This window comes from Ovis canadensis, chromosome 1 (genome assembly GCF_042477335.2).
Source record: "Ovis canadensis isolate MfBH-ARS-UI-01 breed Bighorn chromosome 1, ARS-UI_OviCan_v2, whole genome shotgun sequence".
Taxonomy (NCBI): Eukaryota; Metazoa; Chordata; class Mammalia; order Artiodactyla; family Bovidae; genus Ovis; species Ovis canadensis.
The window spans coordinates 189,957,006-189,974,467 of record NC_091245.1 but is presented as its reverse complement, the minus strand read 5'-3'; the positions used below and the strand labels follow the sequence as shown (position 1 = coordinate 189,974,467).

At 42.2% G+C, this 17,462-nt stretch overlaps 1 protein-coding gene and 1 long non-coding RNA gene across 3 annotated transcripts in view; one reads left to right on the top strand and one right to left on the bottom strand.

Moving 5' to 3' along the window:
* CASR (calcium sensing receptor) overlaps nucleotides 1–17,462 on the bottom strand; it is a 92,894-nt gene that overhangs the window by 6,932 nt on the left and 68,500 nt on the right. For both annotated transcript variants that reach the window (XM_069555512.1, XM_069555522.1), the window contains exons 4-5: nucleotides 15,350–16,234; nucleotides 2,094–2,324 (exon numbers count right to left, since the gene is read on the bottom strand). In XM_069555512.1, the coding sequence (XP_069411613.1) occupies nucleotides 2,094–2,324; nucleotides 15,350–16,234 (1,116 nt within the window). The remainder of the gene's footprint in view (nucleotides 1–2,093; nucleotides 2,325–15,349; nucleotides 16,235–17,462) is intronic.
* The window catches only part of LOC138421626 (uncharacterized), a 72,391-nt gene that overhangs the window by 45,257 nt on the left and 9,672 nt on the right, over nucleotides 1–17,462 (top strand). The window contains exons 3-5 of the long non-coding RNA XR_011249561.1: nucleotides 11,516–11,599; nucleotides 11,944–12,050; nucleotides 13,474–13,633. This is a non-coding gene — a long non-coding RNA (uncharacterized lncRNA). The remainder of the gene's footprint in view (nucleotides 1–11,515; nucleotides 11,600–11,943; nucleotides 12,051–13,473; nucleotides 13,634–17,462) is intronic.

Genomic DNA, 17,462 nt, shown 5'->3' with positions numbered 1-17,462 from the left:
TTTTGCCCAATCTACCATTGCTTTACCATTCAGAAATGCTGCTTCCATCTCAGTCTTTGATCACGCCAGGTAACTGAGTACTTATTAGGTATTTACTACCTAACAGTCTATGTGTATCAGAGATAATAAATACATCATAAGAACGCAAAAAGCATACATTTCTTGAATTAGGGAGCAAGTCTTCATTTTTGTAGCCCCAGTTACAAAGCCTTGAATAACCCTTGATACATGGTAGGGTTCATATTATTTTCAAAACATCTCTCTAAGATTATCCCCCTTCCTCCACTACTTGCTTGAACTGGAAACATCTTACAAAGTTAAACACATGGAAAGCAGTAAAAATAATTATCATTGTTTCCAGCAAAAAAGAAATAACTGGCTTGACAAGGAATTTTAAAACACTTGAACAGATGATCAGCAATATTTTCTAATGAAAGAGGAATAGAAGTGGCAACACCAGGTCTGATGATCCCTGAGACTCTCAGGACCCTGGTTTGAAGGAAGGAAAGGATAAGCTACATCTATGGACACTAATGTTTGCTATTATTATGTGCTTGTAAATTCACTGCAGACTCTCCTGGATCATGATATGTATTTCATACATTGCTGGTCCAACTCTGTCGACATTTTATTTAGGATGTGACCACATCTGTGTTTATAGATTGGCCTATAATTGCTTTTTCTTGTACTGTTATTGCCTGTTTTTGAAATTAAGATTATATTAGCCTTTTAAAATGAGTTTAGTAGCTTTCCTTCTTGGCTTCTATTAGGCTGTGAGTGGCAAAAACCTCAAAATAACAAAATAACAATGGTTCAATCTACCCAATTAGAGACAACTGTGTGTATCAATGGAGGTACAATATAACCTGGATGAGTCCACAACAGCAGGGAACAGATAATAAATAACATAGCTGATCAATTTAGACTGTAGTCAATTAATACTTGTGATAATTTAGACAAGAGTATAATTAGTGGACAGAGGAACATACCCTCTGGAATCCCCAAAGCTCTATTTGAAAAGGGTCATGACATGTTTATAAGTGAGAATTCATTCTCTGAGGTAGAAACTAAAAAGACTTGCATACTGTGGATGAGATTTGCTATCTATAGGAGAACTTCTTAAAGGTAACTTAGCCTTTAAATTGAGAAACCCATCAACCTAAGAAGCATTTGGTAAAAAGATGAAGTTGAATTTTTGGTCATGTCATAAAAAGTGGTCCAAGATACTCAAAGGTGATAATGGAAAGTGTTAGTCCCTCAGTTGTGTCTGAATCTTTGTGACCCCATATGCTGTAGCTCACCAGCCTCCTCTGTCCATGGGATTTTCCAGGCAAGAATACTGGCGTAGGCTGCCATGTCCTACTCCAATAATAGAAAGGCAAATGCAAAGAGGAATGTAGCAGTTCTCACCCAGGCTTTTTGGAAGAGTTTGAGAGGATGCCTCATCCAGGGTTTGTTCCTACGGAGGATCTGGGTCCTTGGAACATACTATATTCTAGGATACAACTATCATAGAATGGTGATTTTTTCAGCCTATCACGTATCTTTTCCTTAAGTGCATATTCACTGGGAGTAATGAGCCTCTGGTTATTAATCAGGCTTCTAGATGAAGTGATACCTCATGGAAGGAGGCCGTGATCACAGTCACAAGCATCCTCCTATTTGCTACAGGTCTCCCATAGGAGGAGAATAAATTGTCCTTTTGATTTATAGGCCAGTCCTAAGCTATTTTGGATAACAGGGAGCTACCTCTGTGTGAATTGTCCACGCCCTGTCTTGAGTGATGCTTGTATTTGCTTAAATATTTTGCTCTGGTTGGGGAAAGTTTTAGCCAAAGAAACTATTATTAGCCATGGAGTCAGATTTGCAAAGAATAAAATTGTTTCAATACAGTAAGCATGGGGCTCTGGTTCTGGGAATTCTCTTTTGGACACTAAACACTTGTGGATTTCACAGGGAATCCTGACAATGCAGTTAGTGAATTGATGGAAGTGATTCTGGAAGTCCAGTGGCAAAGCCCAAGACCCTCCCAAAGCCCAGCACAGTTTCTTCCCGTGGTGGAGGCATCTAGTATCCTGATGGACAGCACATACCTCCCTTGAGAATCCACTCCACAGAATTTTCTCATCATTGATGAAGAGTCTCTCTCCTTTCTTGGCATAGACATTGTAATATCCAACTTCCTTAAACACTATGGAGCCATCCTCTGGGGAGAGGTGCCAGTTGATGATGGAATAGTTCCCTGCCAGGTCTCCACATTCATCGAAAGTTACTTGCTCCCCCATATTGCTGGTAAAATTTAGGTGCCGCAGGTGTTTTAGGACCTAAAGAACAGAGATGAATATTCTTAACACAAGCCACAGGGCTGCCGCATATGGTTATGTAGGTTGCACACTGCACAAGGACAGTAAGCTATCTTGTTCAAACAAAGTGGAAGGGCCATGACTTGAGGGAGAGGGACCTTCTTAAAATTTATACTAAGGTACTTATATGTGTTAATGGCAGCCTTGGTAAGCCATGAGCTTTATTTGGTATGCGAATTGTGTCAGATGGTTCAAAAAGTTGTTTGGGTTTTTTCATAAGATGTAACGGAAAAACCCCAATGAATTTTTTGGTCAACCCAACAACTGGGGTAGGAAACATTTTCTAGAAGTCAGAAAAGAAAAAGGAATACCATTGAACTGGCCAAGTCAAGGCTTTTACAGGCACACCATCATCTGGTGATGCCCAGGAGGGAATGGGTTGTAAGCCAGAGCCATCCCTGGTGTCTTCTGAGATGGCCTTTGGAAAGAGTAAGTACTCTTACACTCTGCACCATCTTTCTCTCAGCTACTGCTTCTGTGGAAGTGCCCTGCTGCCAAAGTTCACAGAGAGAAGGTGGAAGGAAGAAAGAAGGCTATGAGCGGAGCCTTGGCCATCACTGTTGTAATCATGGCCAGTCCTTTACTTTTTACAGGGTGTTATGAGTCACAAAGCCCTTGTACAAAAAAGTAATGATAATAATCACCAAACCTTACTAGTCCTTTTATTACCTTTGAGGCACAATACTGCATGCTTTATATTTGTTATCTAATCTTCACAACAAATAGTACTATTAACCCTCATTTTGGGACTTCCCCAGTGGCTCAGCGGTAAAGAATCTGCCTGCAATGCAGGAGACATTGGTTCGATCCCTGGGTGGGGAATATCCCCTGGAGGAGGAAATGGCAACCCATGCCAGTATTCTTGCCTGGGAAATCCCAGGGACAGAGGAGCCTGGGGTGCGGGGGGAAGGGCTACAGTCCATAGGGTTGCAATGAGTCAGACATGACTGAGCGTGCATGCACTCCCATTTTATTGATGGAGAAACTGAGGAAACAGGAAGTAGCTAGTCCCGAGTACACAGCTAGGAAGCGCAGCCAAGCCTGCACTTGTATTGGCTCTGCTCCACCGCAGCATGGTTAGGCTCCTGCCTCTGCTTCTGGTGCACCCCTGACTTGGGTCAAGAGGAAGCAGTGGGCACTCAGCAGCTTGTCTTTCACATGGGAACTGCCCAGGGCCAGGAGGTCACTGAGGCACCGAGAGAGAGTGAACACACACAGTCCAGACGGTGAGAGTAGGGGTGCTCACTTACACTGTACCTCGTGACTACAGGGCTTTCTCACTCTCTGGCTCTGGTGAGTGCGTTTCCTCACCAGCAGGATGAGAGGGCTGGGCCCTAGAGACTGCAGGAATCTCCAAGTTCTAGTTTGAACATCTCTCTGTTCTATGCTGTGGTGGCCCTAGGAATACATTTAGAAGTACCTCTCCCCTTTAGCATAACTTTTAAGGTACCTGAGAAATCAGCATCTAATCTGACACCGAGAAAAGTTTGGGCCCTATTATCCACGTGTGTGACGAGGGAAGGGCAGCTTTCATCTCCTACTCCACTCTAGAGATGACACAGTTTTTTTTTTTTTTAAATTTATATCTGTATTTGACTGTATTTTAAAGCCAACATTTATTGTAAGGAAAATTAAATAAAGAAAAGGAGCCACCTGAACTTGCTCATAAACAGCCCTGGGGTGAGTGTGGGGACAGAGAATGTGGCTGGCCACATGTGCACAGAGACACAGCACCTGGGCGCCTCAGTCACCTGCTGTGCGTGTGGTGACCCCTTTAGTGCTCTCATTGCTGCCCTGGCGGAAGTTGGCTGCTCTGATTTTTGTCCCAGGCTTGTGGGGGATGGGGATCCCTCACTCCCTACTGCCTGGTTCATTTGCTCTGCAACCAGAGATGCCGAGTTATCCTCAAACAATAAATAAATAAATAAAGATGGAGAATGAATCCTACTAAGGATGTTCTCCCAAACCTTCCTCAATGATCACGAATCTTACATTTTCCCTTCATTTTTACTGAGCCCTTAAAGCAGTCCTCAGAGAGGTGGTGCCTCAGACGTGCTCCTTTCCTATATTAGATATCTCCAACTCTCCTCCCTGGGCCCCCCTTGCTCTCAGGATGACTTGTACACAGTGAGGATACATCCTTTTGTTTCTGCCCAGATGTCCCGACACGTCTCCTTCTCTCCAAGGAACACGCATTCCTTCCTCTCTATAAGACCAACCCCTCATGCAACACTCAGAACCTCATTCTTCCCACCTACTCTGGAACATTTCTGACATGACCAGCCCACCCTTCTCCATTCTATAACTATGCCTCTCCTACTTCCTAGTGGGGATCATCCATGGTTTAGATAAAACATGCTTCAAACTTCTCTAGGTACCTTCCAAAGCCTTCCATACTTTCGTTCCATGTATCTACCACTACCTGTCAGTGCAAATGTTTTATCCTCGTCATATCCTTTGCGCATGTCATGCTAACTCTGTCTTTGCCCTGATCTGCATGAAAGGTAAGAAGAGTGAAGAGAGAGGGGACTATTTCTTATTTACACTTCCTTTCTGCCAGGCATTGTACTAATGCTTTGCACACATCATCTCATCTGACCCTCATAACACATCTATGGATAGGGACTATTACTATCTTCATTTTATAGATGAGGAAACTGAGGCATGGAGAGATCAAGAAACTCATTGAAGTCATAAGCTAAAAAGTTCTCCAGCTGTGATTTAAACTTGTGCTTTTCTGCCACACCCTCTTGACACCAATATGAATTGTTGAGAGCATCAATGGCAAGTATTTGTCAGAAATGTTTCCTCATTACATGTATTTTTAAAAAACATCATTCTCATTTGAAGAATACTTTAAAAGGCATATGCAACAGTAGAGATATATTATTTAGCATACATTTTCTTTCGCCTATGCAAGTTTCAATTCCTTGGTTCTTATTCTCCAGACAATAAGCTCCTCCTCTACTTTTCTCAGTCTACAGCTCCTCTGCAAGAAACTCTCTGGGCAACAGTGGGTGAATTGGAAGGGGAACTGGAATAAGATCATTTCACAATTAAATGGTCATCTTCCACATTAATCAGACTGGACAGAAAAGTGACTCAAAGATCATCACTGTCTATAATTATTCTGTATTGCTGTTGGCATAGGCTAGTGATTTCTAGCATATCCTACCTTAAAAGAAAAGGGAACCAATCACAATCATTTAAAAAATTTTGATTAAAAAACTCATTGTAGGGGCTTCCCTGGTGGTCCAATGGCTAAGACTCTGTGCTCCCAATGCAGAGGGCCTGGGTTCGGTCCCTGGTCAGGGAACTAGATCCCATACGCTGCAACTAGAGAGTCTGCATGCCACGACTAAAAAATCCCACATGCTGCAACTAAGACCTGGTGCAGCCACATAAATAAACAATAAATAAAATAAATATTAAAAACTAAGTTATATGTCAATTAAAAACCCATTGTAAATTCAAGGTTATATTTTTATACTGTTAGAATCAATCAACAAACAAATATTTATAGAATATCTACTGTGTGATTTGAACTGGGCTGTGGTAGTACAGGATGTAGTAATAAAGTCCTCAAGGAGTTTACATACGGATTAGAGTGATAAGATATAAGACATATTGGATGATAGAGCCAACGGTGTAAGATAAAATACAGTTAATGCCTAACTTATGGGAATCAACTCTGAGCGCAGAGGAATTCAGGGGAGATGGACATTAAAAGGGGCTTAATGCAGGCTTGCGGCACGGTAGAAATGAGGAGTGGTAAAGAACAAAGGAAAGGAAGGTGTTAAAGACAAGGGTGCAACATGGGCAAACAAAGTATTATGGGGGCGGTGAAGGGACCAACTTCTCAAAATTTGTATAAGTGTTAGACAACGAGAGGAAACAAAGTTGACAGGCAAAGAGCAGTCAAGGCAAAGAAACTAGATTTCATATCAAGAGGCATAGGATCCGGTAATAACAAGTGCTGATATGAATGAAGAGAAATTAGAATCTTCCATACACTACTGGTGGGGATGTAAAACGAAGCAGCTACTTTTGAAAATAGTCTGGCACTTTCTCAAAAAGTTAAGCATAGAGTTTCCATACAACCCAGCAATTCCACTCTTATGTATATACCCAAGAAAAATGAAAACATAAGTCCACACAATAACCATACAGGAATGTTCATAACAGCAACATTCATAATAACTAAAAAGTGGAAACAGCCTAATGCCGATCAATTAGATGAATGGATGCATAAAATACAAGTGGATACTATTCAGCCATAAAAATAAAGTACTGATAGATGCTACAACATGGATGAATCTTGAAAACATGCTAAGTGAAAGAAGCCAGTTGCAAAAGACCACATATTTTGTGACTTCATTTATATGAATGTCCAGAAATGTCCAAATATACAGATACAGAAAGTACATTTGTGGTAATTTAAGAATGGGGGGAATGAGGCAAGAGGGAGTGATAGCTAAAAGGTATGCTGCTGCTGGTGCTGCTGCTAAGTCGCTTCAGTCGTGTCCGACTCTGTGCGACGGCAGCCCACCAGGCTCCCCCGTCCCTGGGATTCTCCAGGCAAGAACACTGGAGTGGGCTGCCATTTCCTTCTCCAATGCATGAAAGTGAAAGTGAAAGTGAAGTCGCTCAGTCGTGTCCGACTCCTAGCGATCCCATGGACTACAGCCCACCAGGCTCCTCCGTCCATGGGATTTTCCAGGCAAGAGTACTGGAGTGGGATACCATTGCCTTCTCCAAAAGGTATGAGGTTTATTTTTTTTTAACTTTTTGTTTTATATCGGAGTATAGTTGATTAACAACATTGTGATAGTTTAAGGTGTACAGCAGTGATTCAGTTATACAAAGGGAATGGAATATGAGATTTCTTTTTGATACAGTGAAATGTTCTAAAATTGATTGCAGTTATGTCTGCACAACTCAGTGAATATACTAAAAACTGCTGACTCATACATTTTAATATGTGAACTGTATGGTGTATGAATTATATCTCAATAAACGCTGTTTCAAAAAAGAAAGCAAGGGAAGAGATTTAAAATATACAAATATGACTTCGCTGGTGGAGCTGACATTCAGCAGCAGGTCTAGAGACCTTCATACCAAGAGGACCTCCAGGATACTTGGTGCTGAGAGTTTACTAAGGAGACCTGGTAACTCTAGCCTCAGACGGGACAAGAGATAAAGATAGGCAGAGGTAAGAATTAGTAGCGCAAATATCTTATCCAGAAAAGAAAGCACCCTGGGACCTTTGTGGCTAGGAATTTATTTTGTTGTTGTCGTTGTTTGGTTGCTAAGTTGTGTCCAGCTATTTGCAACCCCATGGACTATAGCCTGCCAGGTTCCTTTGTCCATGGAATTTTCCAGGCAAGAATACTAGAGTGGGTGGCCATTTCCTACTCCAAGGAATCTTCCCGACCCCAGCATAATAGAATAGATACTAAATCAATACTGGTAGGTCTGTCAAATTGTGCCCTAAATGAGGTTTTCACTGACCTGAGGATAGATGAGAAAAATGAGGCCAATGTGATATTAAAGAGTAAATAGGCAGGAGGACCATAAAAGTTAGTTTTTTTATGAGACTTTTACGGTTGGAACTTAAACCTATATATTAAAAAGCAAAATATTTAAAGTTATACTGTGGGATTAAAGGCCAACACAATTTCTCCTTTTGAGGTATAAATGTAACCTAAGTTCTTGTTTCTGATTTAAAAAGATAAACAAACCTTCTGAAAGTGAAAGCGAGCTCGCTCAGTCATGTCCAATTCTTTTCGACCCCATGGACTGTAGCCTACCACACTCCTCTTTTGTGGTCTTTTTAGAAAGTTGCAGTTAAATATTATATTTTGCATGTTATGTTCTTGGTTATAGGCAAATTTAATTCTCAGTAACCGTTAAAAAATGGAGTAAACTGACTATAAAACCCCTACCACTTTCTTGAGGAAAAAGAAAGTTGGAATCACCATAGTGTAACAATGTTGGAGTGATAGCTGGGAGTTGCCTGAAGAGAAGGGTAAGTCCCAAACCACAGCTGTTCCATATTAAGAATGATGAAGGGAGCAATCAACACCTAAAATGCAGGACGGAAGTCTCTTAATATAGTGAGTGCCAGAATTATTCACTTAGCTGCAATAAAGTAATTCAAAGTAATTACACAATGTATGACCCTTTATTTTTTTATAAAAAGGCCAAATATATTAAAAAATAGTTCATTATGCATAGGCAGTGTCTTAAGCACTGCATGCATATTGACTAATGTCATCTCATAACAAACTCATAAGTTTCAGACAGAGGCTTCTATTTCTCAGGTGAGGAAAATGAGGCACAGGCACATAAAGTGACTACTCAAGGCCATAAAGCTGTTAGGTAGCAAATGGGATTTAAATCCAGTTAGTCTGGTGCTATGGGATCGCACAGAGTCGGACACGACTGAAGCAACATAGCAGCAGCAGCAGCAGTCTGGTGCTTGCACAGAGTCAGACACGACTGAAGCGACTCAGCATGCATGCCTGCATTGGAGAAAGAAATGGCAACCCACTCCAGTATTCTTACCTGGAGAATCCCAGGGACAGAGGAGCCCGGTGGGCTGTCGTCTAAGTGACTTAGCAGCAGCAGCAGTCTGGTGCTAGAGTCTGAACTCTCCAACATTACAATATATACTACCTATGTAAGTGTGCTGTGTGCTGTGCTAAGTCGCTCAGTTGTGTCTGACTCTTTGTGACACCATGGACTGTAGCTCACCAGGCTCCTCTGTCCATGGAATTCTCCAGGCAAGATTACTGGAGTAGGTTGCCATGCCCTCCCCACCTATAGAGGTATAGGAGTCAGATTTATCGCCTGGCTATTACGTTGTCTATCTCTAGCTACAATAGTTTGACTAATGTGAAATTTAGGTTGAGAAGATGGACGTATTTTAAAATGGGATGGTAGAGACATGTATAACGCTTGTGGCAACACAAGAGGCAGTACCTGGAAGTGTTCCAAACTGAACAGCATTCAAATCTCCGTGCATGACCTGCCCTCCCTTGGAGACTTTCTGTTGTTGTCCCCTATTTAATCAGCTTTACTGACATATAGTTTACATAGGATAAAATGCACCCATTGTAAGTGTAGAGTTCTGAGTCTTGGTGAATATGTATGCCTGTGTAACTACCACTACTGTCACCACAAAAGGCTTTCCTGATGTTCCTTTCAAGTCAGTCCTCAACCCATTTGCAGCCCTGGGTCACTGCTGATTTTTTTTTTTCTATCATTAGAGATAGAATATCATATAAATTGCACAATACAGTTTGTACCCCCTTTTTTTCAATATGGATTTTTTTCATGATATTTTTGTTATTCATCTGTGTTGTTATATTTGCCTTTGCATTTGACATTTCCTTCAAGGAACAGATCTTTTCCATACATCATACTGTGCTGTGCTTAGTTGCTCAGTCGTGTCTGACTCTTTGCGACGCTATGGATGGTAGCCTGCCAGGCTCCCCTGTCCATGAGGATTCTCCAGGCAAGAATACTGGAGTGGGTTGCCATGCCCTCCTCCAGGGGATCTTCCCAACCCAGGGATTGAAACAGGGTCTTCTGCATTGCAGGCGTATTCTTTACTGTCTCAGCCACCAGGGAAGCCCCCCATACATCTTATCCATCCTAAAAAGTCCATTCAGATGATATCGTTTACTTTCTCCTCACTTCAGATATCCTGACCTGCACAGTACTGCAGTGTTTCATCCTCATAGCAGGTATATAAGTAAGATAACATAAGTGTTGCATTTTTTGTAGTCAAAATTTGCACCTTGTCCATTAATAATCAATTATCAGTTTACTAAGTCATGTCTTCAAGTCATCTCTTTAGGCATCTTAGTATTTCTTCTGGCATATTGACTTGCAAGTTAGGTACTCAAGCACCTGATTTTCTGGATCATATCAGCAGAGGCGCAGATGGAAAACATTTCACCCTTAAAAGCAATGATAGGGAATCTTTAAAGTGATAATCACTGACCCACAAAAAGGCGACATAAGTTAAAAAATAATTTAGATATTTCCCCCAGAGAAAACACTCTTCTTTTAGAATTTTATTTCATTTTTTAGTTTTTATTTTCTTTTTGGCCAAGCCACGCAGCTGGTGGGATTTTAGTTCTCTGACCAAGGACTGAACCCTAGCCCTCAGCAGTGAAAGTGTGGAGTCCTGACCACGGAACTCTTGGGGAATCCCCACACTGACACACTTATTTTTTGAGAATTTTAAAAGAAGGAACTAATAGTTTCCTTAAAAAACAAAATACAAATTTTACTTGAGATTATAATTCTGTGTGATATGCTTCTAAATTATTTCATCTGGGGAGAAATATGAGAAAGAGGGCTTCCCTGATGGCTTAGCAGGTAAAGAATCTGCCTGCAATGCAGGAGACACAGGAGATATACGTTCAATCCTTGGATTGGAAGAAAAAGAAAAAAAAAAACCTGAAAGAAATACTTAAACATAGAAGATAATATACAGACAGAGACTGACAGAGTCAAAAAGAAAAGTAAACACCAAGAAAGGCATTCTAGAAGAGGGACCATGCATCACTTATTATGTATTATTATGTATCATCTATTGTGTGTATTATCATGTATTATCTAGTATGTGGTAATATTTCCATCTTGTGGCCTTTTGGGGTATTTCCTCTAAAGGATTTTAAAGTCAAATTATTGCTCATTATAAGCATAAATGGGAATCACCTCTTGGTATGTACTCTAAGGGTCAATTGAATTAAGCCAAAGACTAGAAACTAGAATTTCCAGCATGAACATAACTTCTTAGCACAGAGGGAAAATGGGATGGACTGCATGAAGCACTCCATTCACAAAAACGAGGGACAGCTCACAGAGTCTATTGCTTCATGGCCACTTTCTGTGCTGAGTGTAAGGAAATCCAGGACCAATTCCTTTCTCTAACCTCAGTCATGTTTTCTTATTTCCCCTCTACTGCCTCTGGCTCTCACCTCAGTTCATCCCCTCCCTCCCAGACCCCAATGGTACTGGCAATTCCTAGAAAGATTAATTCCATTTGACTTCTGTTATCACCACCGTTCTTTCATCATACATACTTTTTTGGGGGCTGTGTTACTCGGCTTATGGGATCTTATTTTCCCAACCAGGAATTGAATCTGGGCCCCCGCAGCAAAAGCATCCACTCCTAACCACTGGACCACCAGGGAATTCCCATGCCTATTTTTTGACAAGTAAGTGGCTGGTATAAGGTGGGAGAAAGCAGGAAGCATGCCTTGTGCACAATCATCCTGAAAGGAAGCAGGTGGATCCTTAACTATTTATTTACATGTGTTCCATTAAAATTTGATTATTAAATCAAATTTAATATGCTTATTCAATCAGAGTTTAGATTGTCTTGGGCATGTGACCCAAGCTCATCCAATCAGAGTCTAGAATAGCCTGGCCAGAGTCACTGATTCAAGGCTGGGTTGTTGGGTTGAATAATTGTCTACAAAGGACTCTCTCTATGTTGTGTTGTCAGGTCAAATCAACTAGATTGCTATTCATTCATTCATTTTTTTCTACACATATTCAGGTGTCAGAGGTTCTGGACCCAGTGCTGAACAATATAGACATAATTCCTGCTTTTATGAAGCTCAGAGAACAGCAGAGGAGTCAGAGGGAAGAGAAAGCTGAGGAGTGGTGAGGGGAGGCCTTGAGGGTGTCTGTGGGGGTCAGGAGGGAATTGTATGCTGTGCGCTGTTAAGTTACCTGTTAGTGTTACTTTAAAGGCATACGACTTGACTGATAAATTTTATGGGGAGAAAAGATCAACAAAAGAAGAAAATTGTGATTGACTTGATTTAACCAGAAGTTTTGTTGATAAGAATCTATTTTGGTCAACTGAGGAGCTGTAGAAGATTAAATTGGGTCTATATAAATGGCAAAAGTGAAGAAGAAAGAATGGTCAGAAAGTGTGTGTGTGTGTGTGGTGGTGAGGGGTATAATTAGAAAAGACTTCCAGAAGAAAGAGAATTTTGAAAAAAGGTTAAAAGTTCATGGTGGACAATGACAGACGAGACAAAAATTGACAGCTCTTCAGGTACAAGTACTATGCCAAAAACGAGTTAAGTACTTTGTAGGGAGGTATGAGGCAGATTGGCTTAGAAGAGAATTGAGAGAAGGTGGGGGTGGAATTTCGGGATTGGACTGTATGGATTGTACAGGTGATAAGTTTCCACGCAGGTGTTAATAATGAGAGTGAATAATTGTTGGTCCATCTCCTGATTGACCGAGACATGGCGAAGATCTTAAATTGCAGAACGCCCACCCAACCACCTGGGTTCCTGAGGCTTAAAGGAGACTTTACAGCAAGCACACAGGACACTCTGGCCAATGCTCACATGTTGCTCCTCCCCAGAGCGCTGACCCTATTTTCCTGTCTCCTCTCCTGGATGAATTGTACCAGACCTTGTGTGAGCCAGGAGGACATACGCTTATCTGTCCTAGGGTCAGCTGAGGCGTCTGTATAGTGGCTGCTCTTTATTTTGGCCACTTAGCTTTTCTTTCCTCCTCCTTTTGCTAACAGCATTCTGATTGCCCTTTGGGGATCCAACTCCATTCCTAACTTCATGGATGGACTTGTGATCTCATGCTATCTAATCAATGTGGTTTCTGGGACTTTTCCAAGAAATCCTGGGAAGGAAGGATAACCTAGCAGTAAGGATTTTATGATCCTGAACCTGCTGCAGAGGTGGAAAACTGCTAACCCCAAGGGATAAGGAACAAAGAGATGAAGAGAGAGTCTAGTTTTACTTGGAGTCTTTCTGAGATTTTCAGTATTGTGAGATATTAATAATGTTTATGCTTTTGTTTAAGCCAATTGGTCTGAATTTTCCACTTCATGAAACTGAAAGTCCTACTCTTGACTATAGCTTAATTCTTTTTTTTCCCCCTCATATGTCTGTTTCAGCCTTGAACATCCAGATTTGATTCCTTGTCTGGGAAAAGCGTCATTTAAGGGCAGACCTGTTGAACTACCTGCTGGAAGCCTCTTTCCCCTTCAATCCCACCCTGGGATTTTTCTTTAGGGCTTTTTTTTTTTTTTTTTTTTTTTTACCCATAGGCTTCTCAGGAAGGAAAGGAAGAAGGAGAGGGAGACATGAAAGGGAAGAGAGAAAGATACTGCTGCTGCTGCTGCTGCTAAGTCACTTCAGTCGTGTCAGACTCTGTGCAACCCCATAGACGGCAGCCCACCGGGCTCCTCCGTCCCTGGGATTCTCCAGGCAAGAACACTGGAGTGGGTTGCCATTTCCTTCTCCAGTGCATGAAAATGAAAAGTGAAAGTGAAGTCGCTCAGTCGTGTCCGACTCTTAGCGACACCATGGACTGCAGCGCACCAGGCTCCTCTGTCCATGGGATTCTCCAGGCAAAAGCACTGGAGTGGGGTGCCATTGCCTTCTCCAGAGAAAGACGCTAGTACTTACTAAAAGACTGTCTATTCTTCTTTCTTGAAACTCTACTCCTTAGTATCATGGTTTCTGAAGTCTTTTTGATCTTTGACCTTCATTAGAGCTCCTTTTTCTTTGTTAGGCAGTGTGTAGGGTGCAATGTGAGGAAGGAAACTTTCAGTCCCTCATAACATTTAGCCAACAGTGATGTCTGAGTGAGACTTTTCATACACAAGAAGGGCTGAGAACCTGTAGGTCCTCCTGGCTCATTCTACCAGCCTAGACAGTCACTCCTTATTCTATGAGAATTGCTAAAGTGACTGACATAGGATGTACACCCTTTGTTACTTGGCAACTTTTCCCAAGGGTTTGAGGTGGTTGGGTTCTGTATGTAAAGCTATTTTCATTATCAATTTTTACCCAGTTTATTGATTAATTTGAGGCATGTTGGAAATCCTACTTAAAACAATCACCACCTGTTCAGAGTTTGAAAATTTACTAGTTGCTTTCACATAGATCATCTCATTTCCTTTTCCAAAAAACTTGGGTGGAAAGTAGGCTGGGTATTACGGTCATTTTACACATGGAGAGACTGACTTAGAGCGGAGTCTTTCCTGAGATGATGCAGAGAGTAAAAGGGGGAACCATAGCTGAGGCTGGATGCTGAGTCATTCAACCCATATTCAGGGGTACCACACTCTCCCCTCACTACCCTCTCATCATGAACTCTGATAGTTCAGCCCATCAGAGGAAAATACAAAGAGAGCGTAAAACACGGTCTGACTGAAAAATCAAAGTACGTATGCAAGACATGAATGGCTTCACGGGATATGTCAGGGCAGACTTTGATCTTCAGAAGCTCTTGGTTATGTCTCTCCTGTGTATAATTCAAAAATACAAAACAAGTCTAAACAGTAGGGGTTCCACTGAAGTTTGGATTATTTTTTATGAGAACTACTTCAGGGCTTCTTTTTGAAATATCCAGCATCTTTTTAAGAAGAGGGTTTTGGTTTTTTTTTTTTTAATTCTGTGCCCTTGATTTACTTGGGTCCTAAGCTTAGCTGACTTTCTTGGGGTCCAACACATTATATTGTGAGTAATACAAAGGCAAAAGAGCTGGCTAAACATAGTGACACTAATTTTATGGTTTTATGCCCCTTAGCATATAGGATATAATAAGTACTCAAGAAATATTTGTTGCCTACAAGGGAACAATATCTTTAATTTAAGCACTATAAAGACACTCTACCCAGTACTAAATCTGTCCTGGGATATTTAAAGATATTTATGGACCATACTTCAGGTATTTTGAACCATTACCCTAACAAATAGCTGAGCTCAAGGCTTGAAACAGAGAATCAAATTAAATTACTATCAATTTTGCAGAAGTCAGTTGCCCAGATGTTTGAAAAGGCAACTTGACTCCAAGGCTACATCTAGTGACCTCATTTAGGTATTGACTTTTTGAGGTAACCACTTTAATCTGTCTTGCTTGGATCAGTCCAGCTCTACTTATTACACAGTGAACTGCTCTCTAAGAGAAGGAGGTACCTGCCAAGCTTCAACCTTCTTGATATCTGCGCAGGAACCATTGGTGAAGAGCCCTCTCCCAGGTATGCAGGTGTATATGTCTTGTAGGGCATGAGCAATAGAGTAGACAGCTAAGTAGACATTGTAGGATATCCGTAAATGTGTATAATCCATGTAAGGCGTCTCGACACTGCTGATGTTCTCCTCCCCTGTACACAGAGGTCGGAAGGCAGTGGAACTATTGCTTATCCTGGCACCTCCTTCTTCGTGACCTCTCAGGAAGGTGTCCACGGGTAAGGGTCCTTTAGCACCTTCTTGCAGGTGGCAGTTAAATGTTTCTTCCCAAAACTCCTTGGCAAAACCGTTGTGGACAGACTTCCTGGGGTGGACTTTCTGCAGGAATTCCCGGAAGCCTGGGATCTGCCCAGCCTTCAGACCAAAGCCAATGGTGCCTCCGACCACATGGAAATACTCGGGCATAGCAATCAGGGAAGAGCTGGCCCAGGCCTCGCTGGCCAGCCAGATCCTGCCTGTGATGTTGCGCCGGACGATCTCTTTGATGAGGGGTTCCAGGTCCGGGCCGCTGGAGAAGACGACGATGACTTTGGCGGTGGAATTCTGGATCACCCCCACCACCTGCTGGATCTCCTCCTCATCAGAGTACTGGGAGATGAGCTCGCTGAAGTCGATACAGATGTCCCTCTCCTCAGCTTCCTCTCGAAACTTCTCGATCCCTGGCCGGCCATAGTCATCGTCAGCTGCAATTGTGCCCACCCAGTTCCAGCGAAAGTACTCGATGATGTCAGCCATGGCCGTGGCCTGGTGTTCATCATTGGGGATGGTGCGGAGGAAGGACTTGAACTGATTCTTGTTGCTGAGGAGTCTGCTGGAGGAGGCATAGCTGACCTGGAGAGAATACAGATTGAATGAATGAGGGAAGTGCCAGGTGGACCTCAAGGCTGTGTGGAGGAGAATCTTTGAGCATTCATTGATCTAATACATCAGACATGCTGGCCATGCTGGCCACTGCAGACAGGATAAAAGCGTGAGGACACCCAGAATCTGCTCCTCTCCAGTGTGAGCACTCAAGCACCTGCCAGTCTATCAAAGAGCATTCCAATTCCTAGTAGGTGATCCTTCACATTGCTCCCTTCAAAATGGGTCTGGGACTTCCCAGGTAATCTAGTGGTTGGGAATCCACCTGCCAATGCAGGGGACACGGGTTCGATCCTCGGCTAGAGAAGATTCCACGTGCCCTGCCTGGGGCAACTAAGTCCCTGAGCCACAACTACTGAACCCGGGCTCTAGATTTCTTGAAGATGCAACTACTGAAGCCTGTGCACCCAAGAGCAAGTGTTCTGCAACAAGAGAGGCCACCATAATGAGAAAACCACACACCACAACTAGAGAGCCTGTGCGGAGGAACAAAAACCCACCTTAGACAAAAAAAAAAAAAAAAAAAGGATCTGGCTATAAAGTCAACTCAACCATAGGATCTGCTTATCCTGTATGCACTGTTCCATAATTTCTCCTAACTTTCTCTGTGCTTCTTCATTGGTTACAATAGCTCCATGCACATATCTTCTGCCTGTGGGGTCCACAATCTCATTTGAATATTTTAGCTTCCCCTTTACTATAATGAACACTTTGTCCGTGACTCACTTCTGGAAGGAGTCAGGTTCCCTTTGGATTATGAACCTAAGGCTCTTTAGAGGAGCTCCAGGGGTTCCCCTTTCTTATTCTGCCTAGTTTCTCTCTTCTAGTCTCCAGCTATTCCCTCTCTTTCTTCCCCTATCTTCCCACCTACTCTACCCCCACAGTACTTTAGACAGAAGTACCCACAATTGCAGTCATTTCTAAGAACTGCTTACCATTTAGGCTCAATTAGCCATTTAGGTTTATTAGGCTCAATTCCCCTTCATCACAGTACCAATGAGGCGCATGATCAAATATAGTCAGAAAAACATCCTTTCCTGTCTTGGCTTCTCAGTGAGCTCAGCCATCACTGAGAGCCCTTTCCTCTGCAGTTTCGAGTGGTGGTCGAGGCTGCTTGACAGACTTAAAATTTAATTTAATTTATTTATTTGGCTGTACTGGCACACAGGATCTTCAATCTTTAGTTTTGGCATGTGGG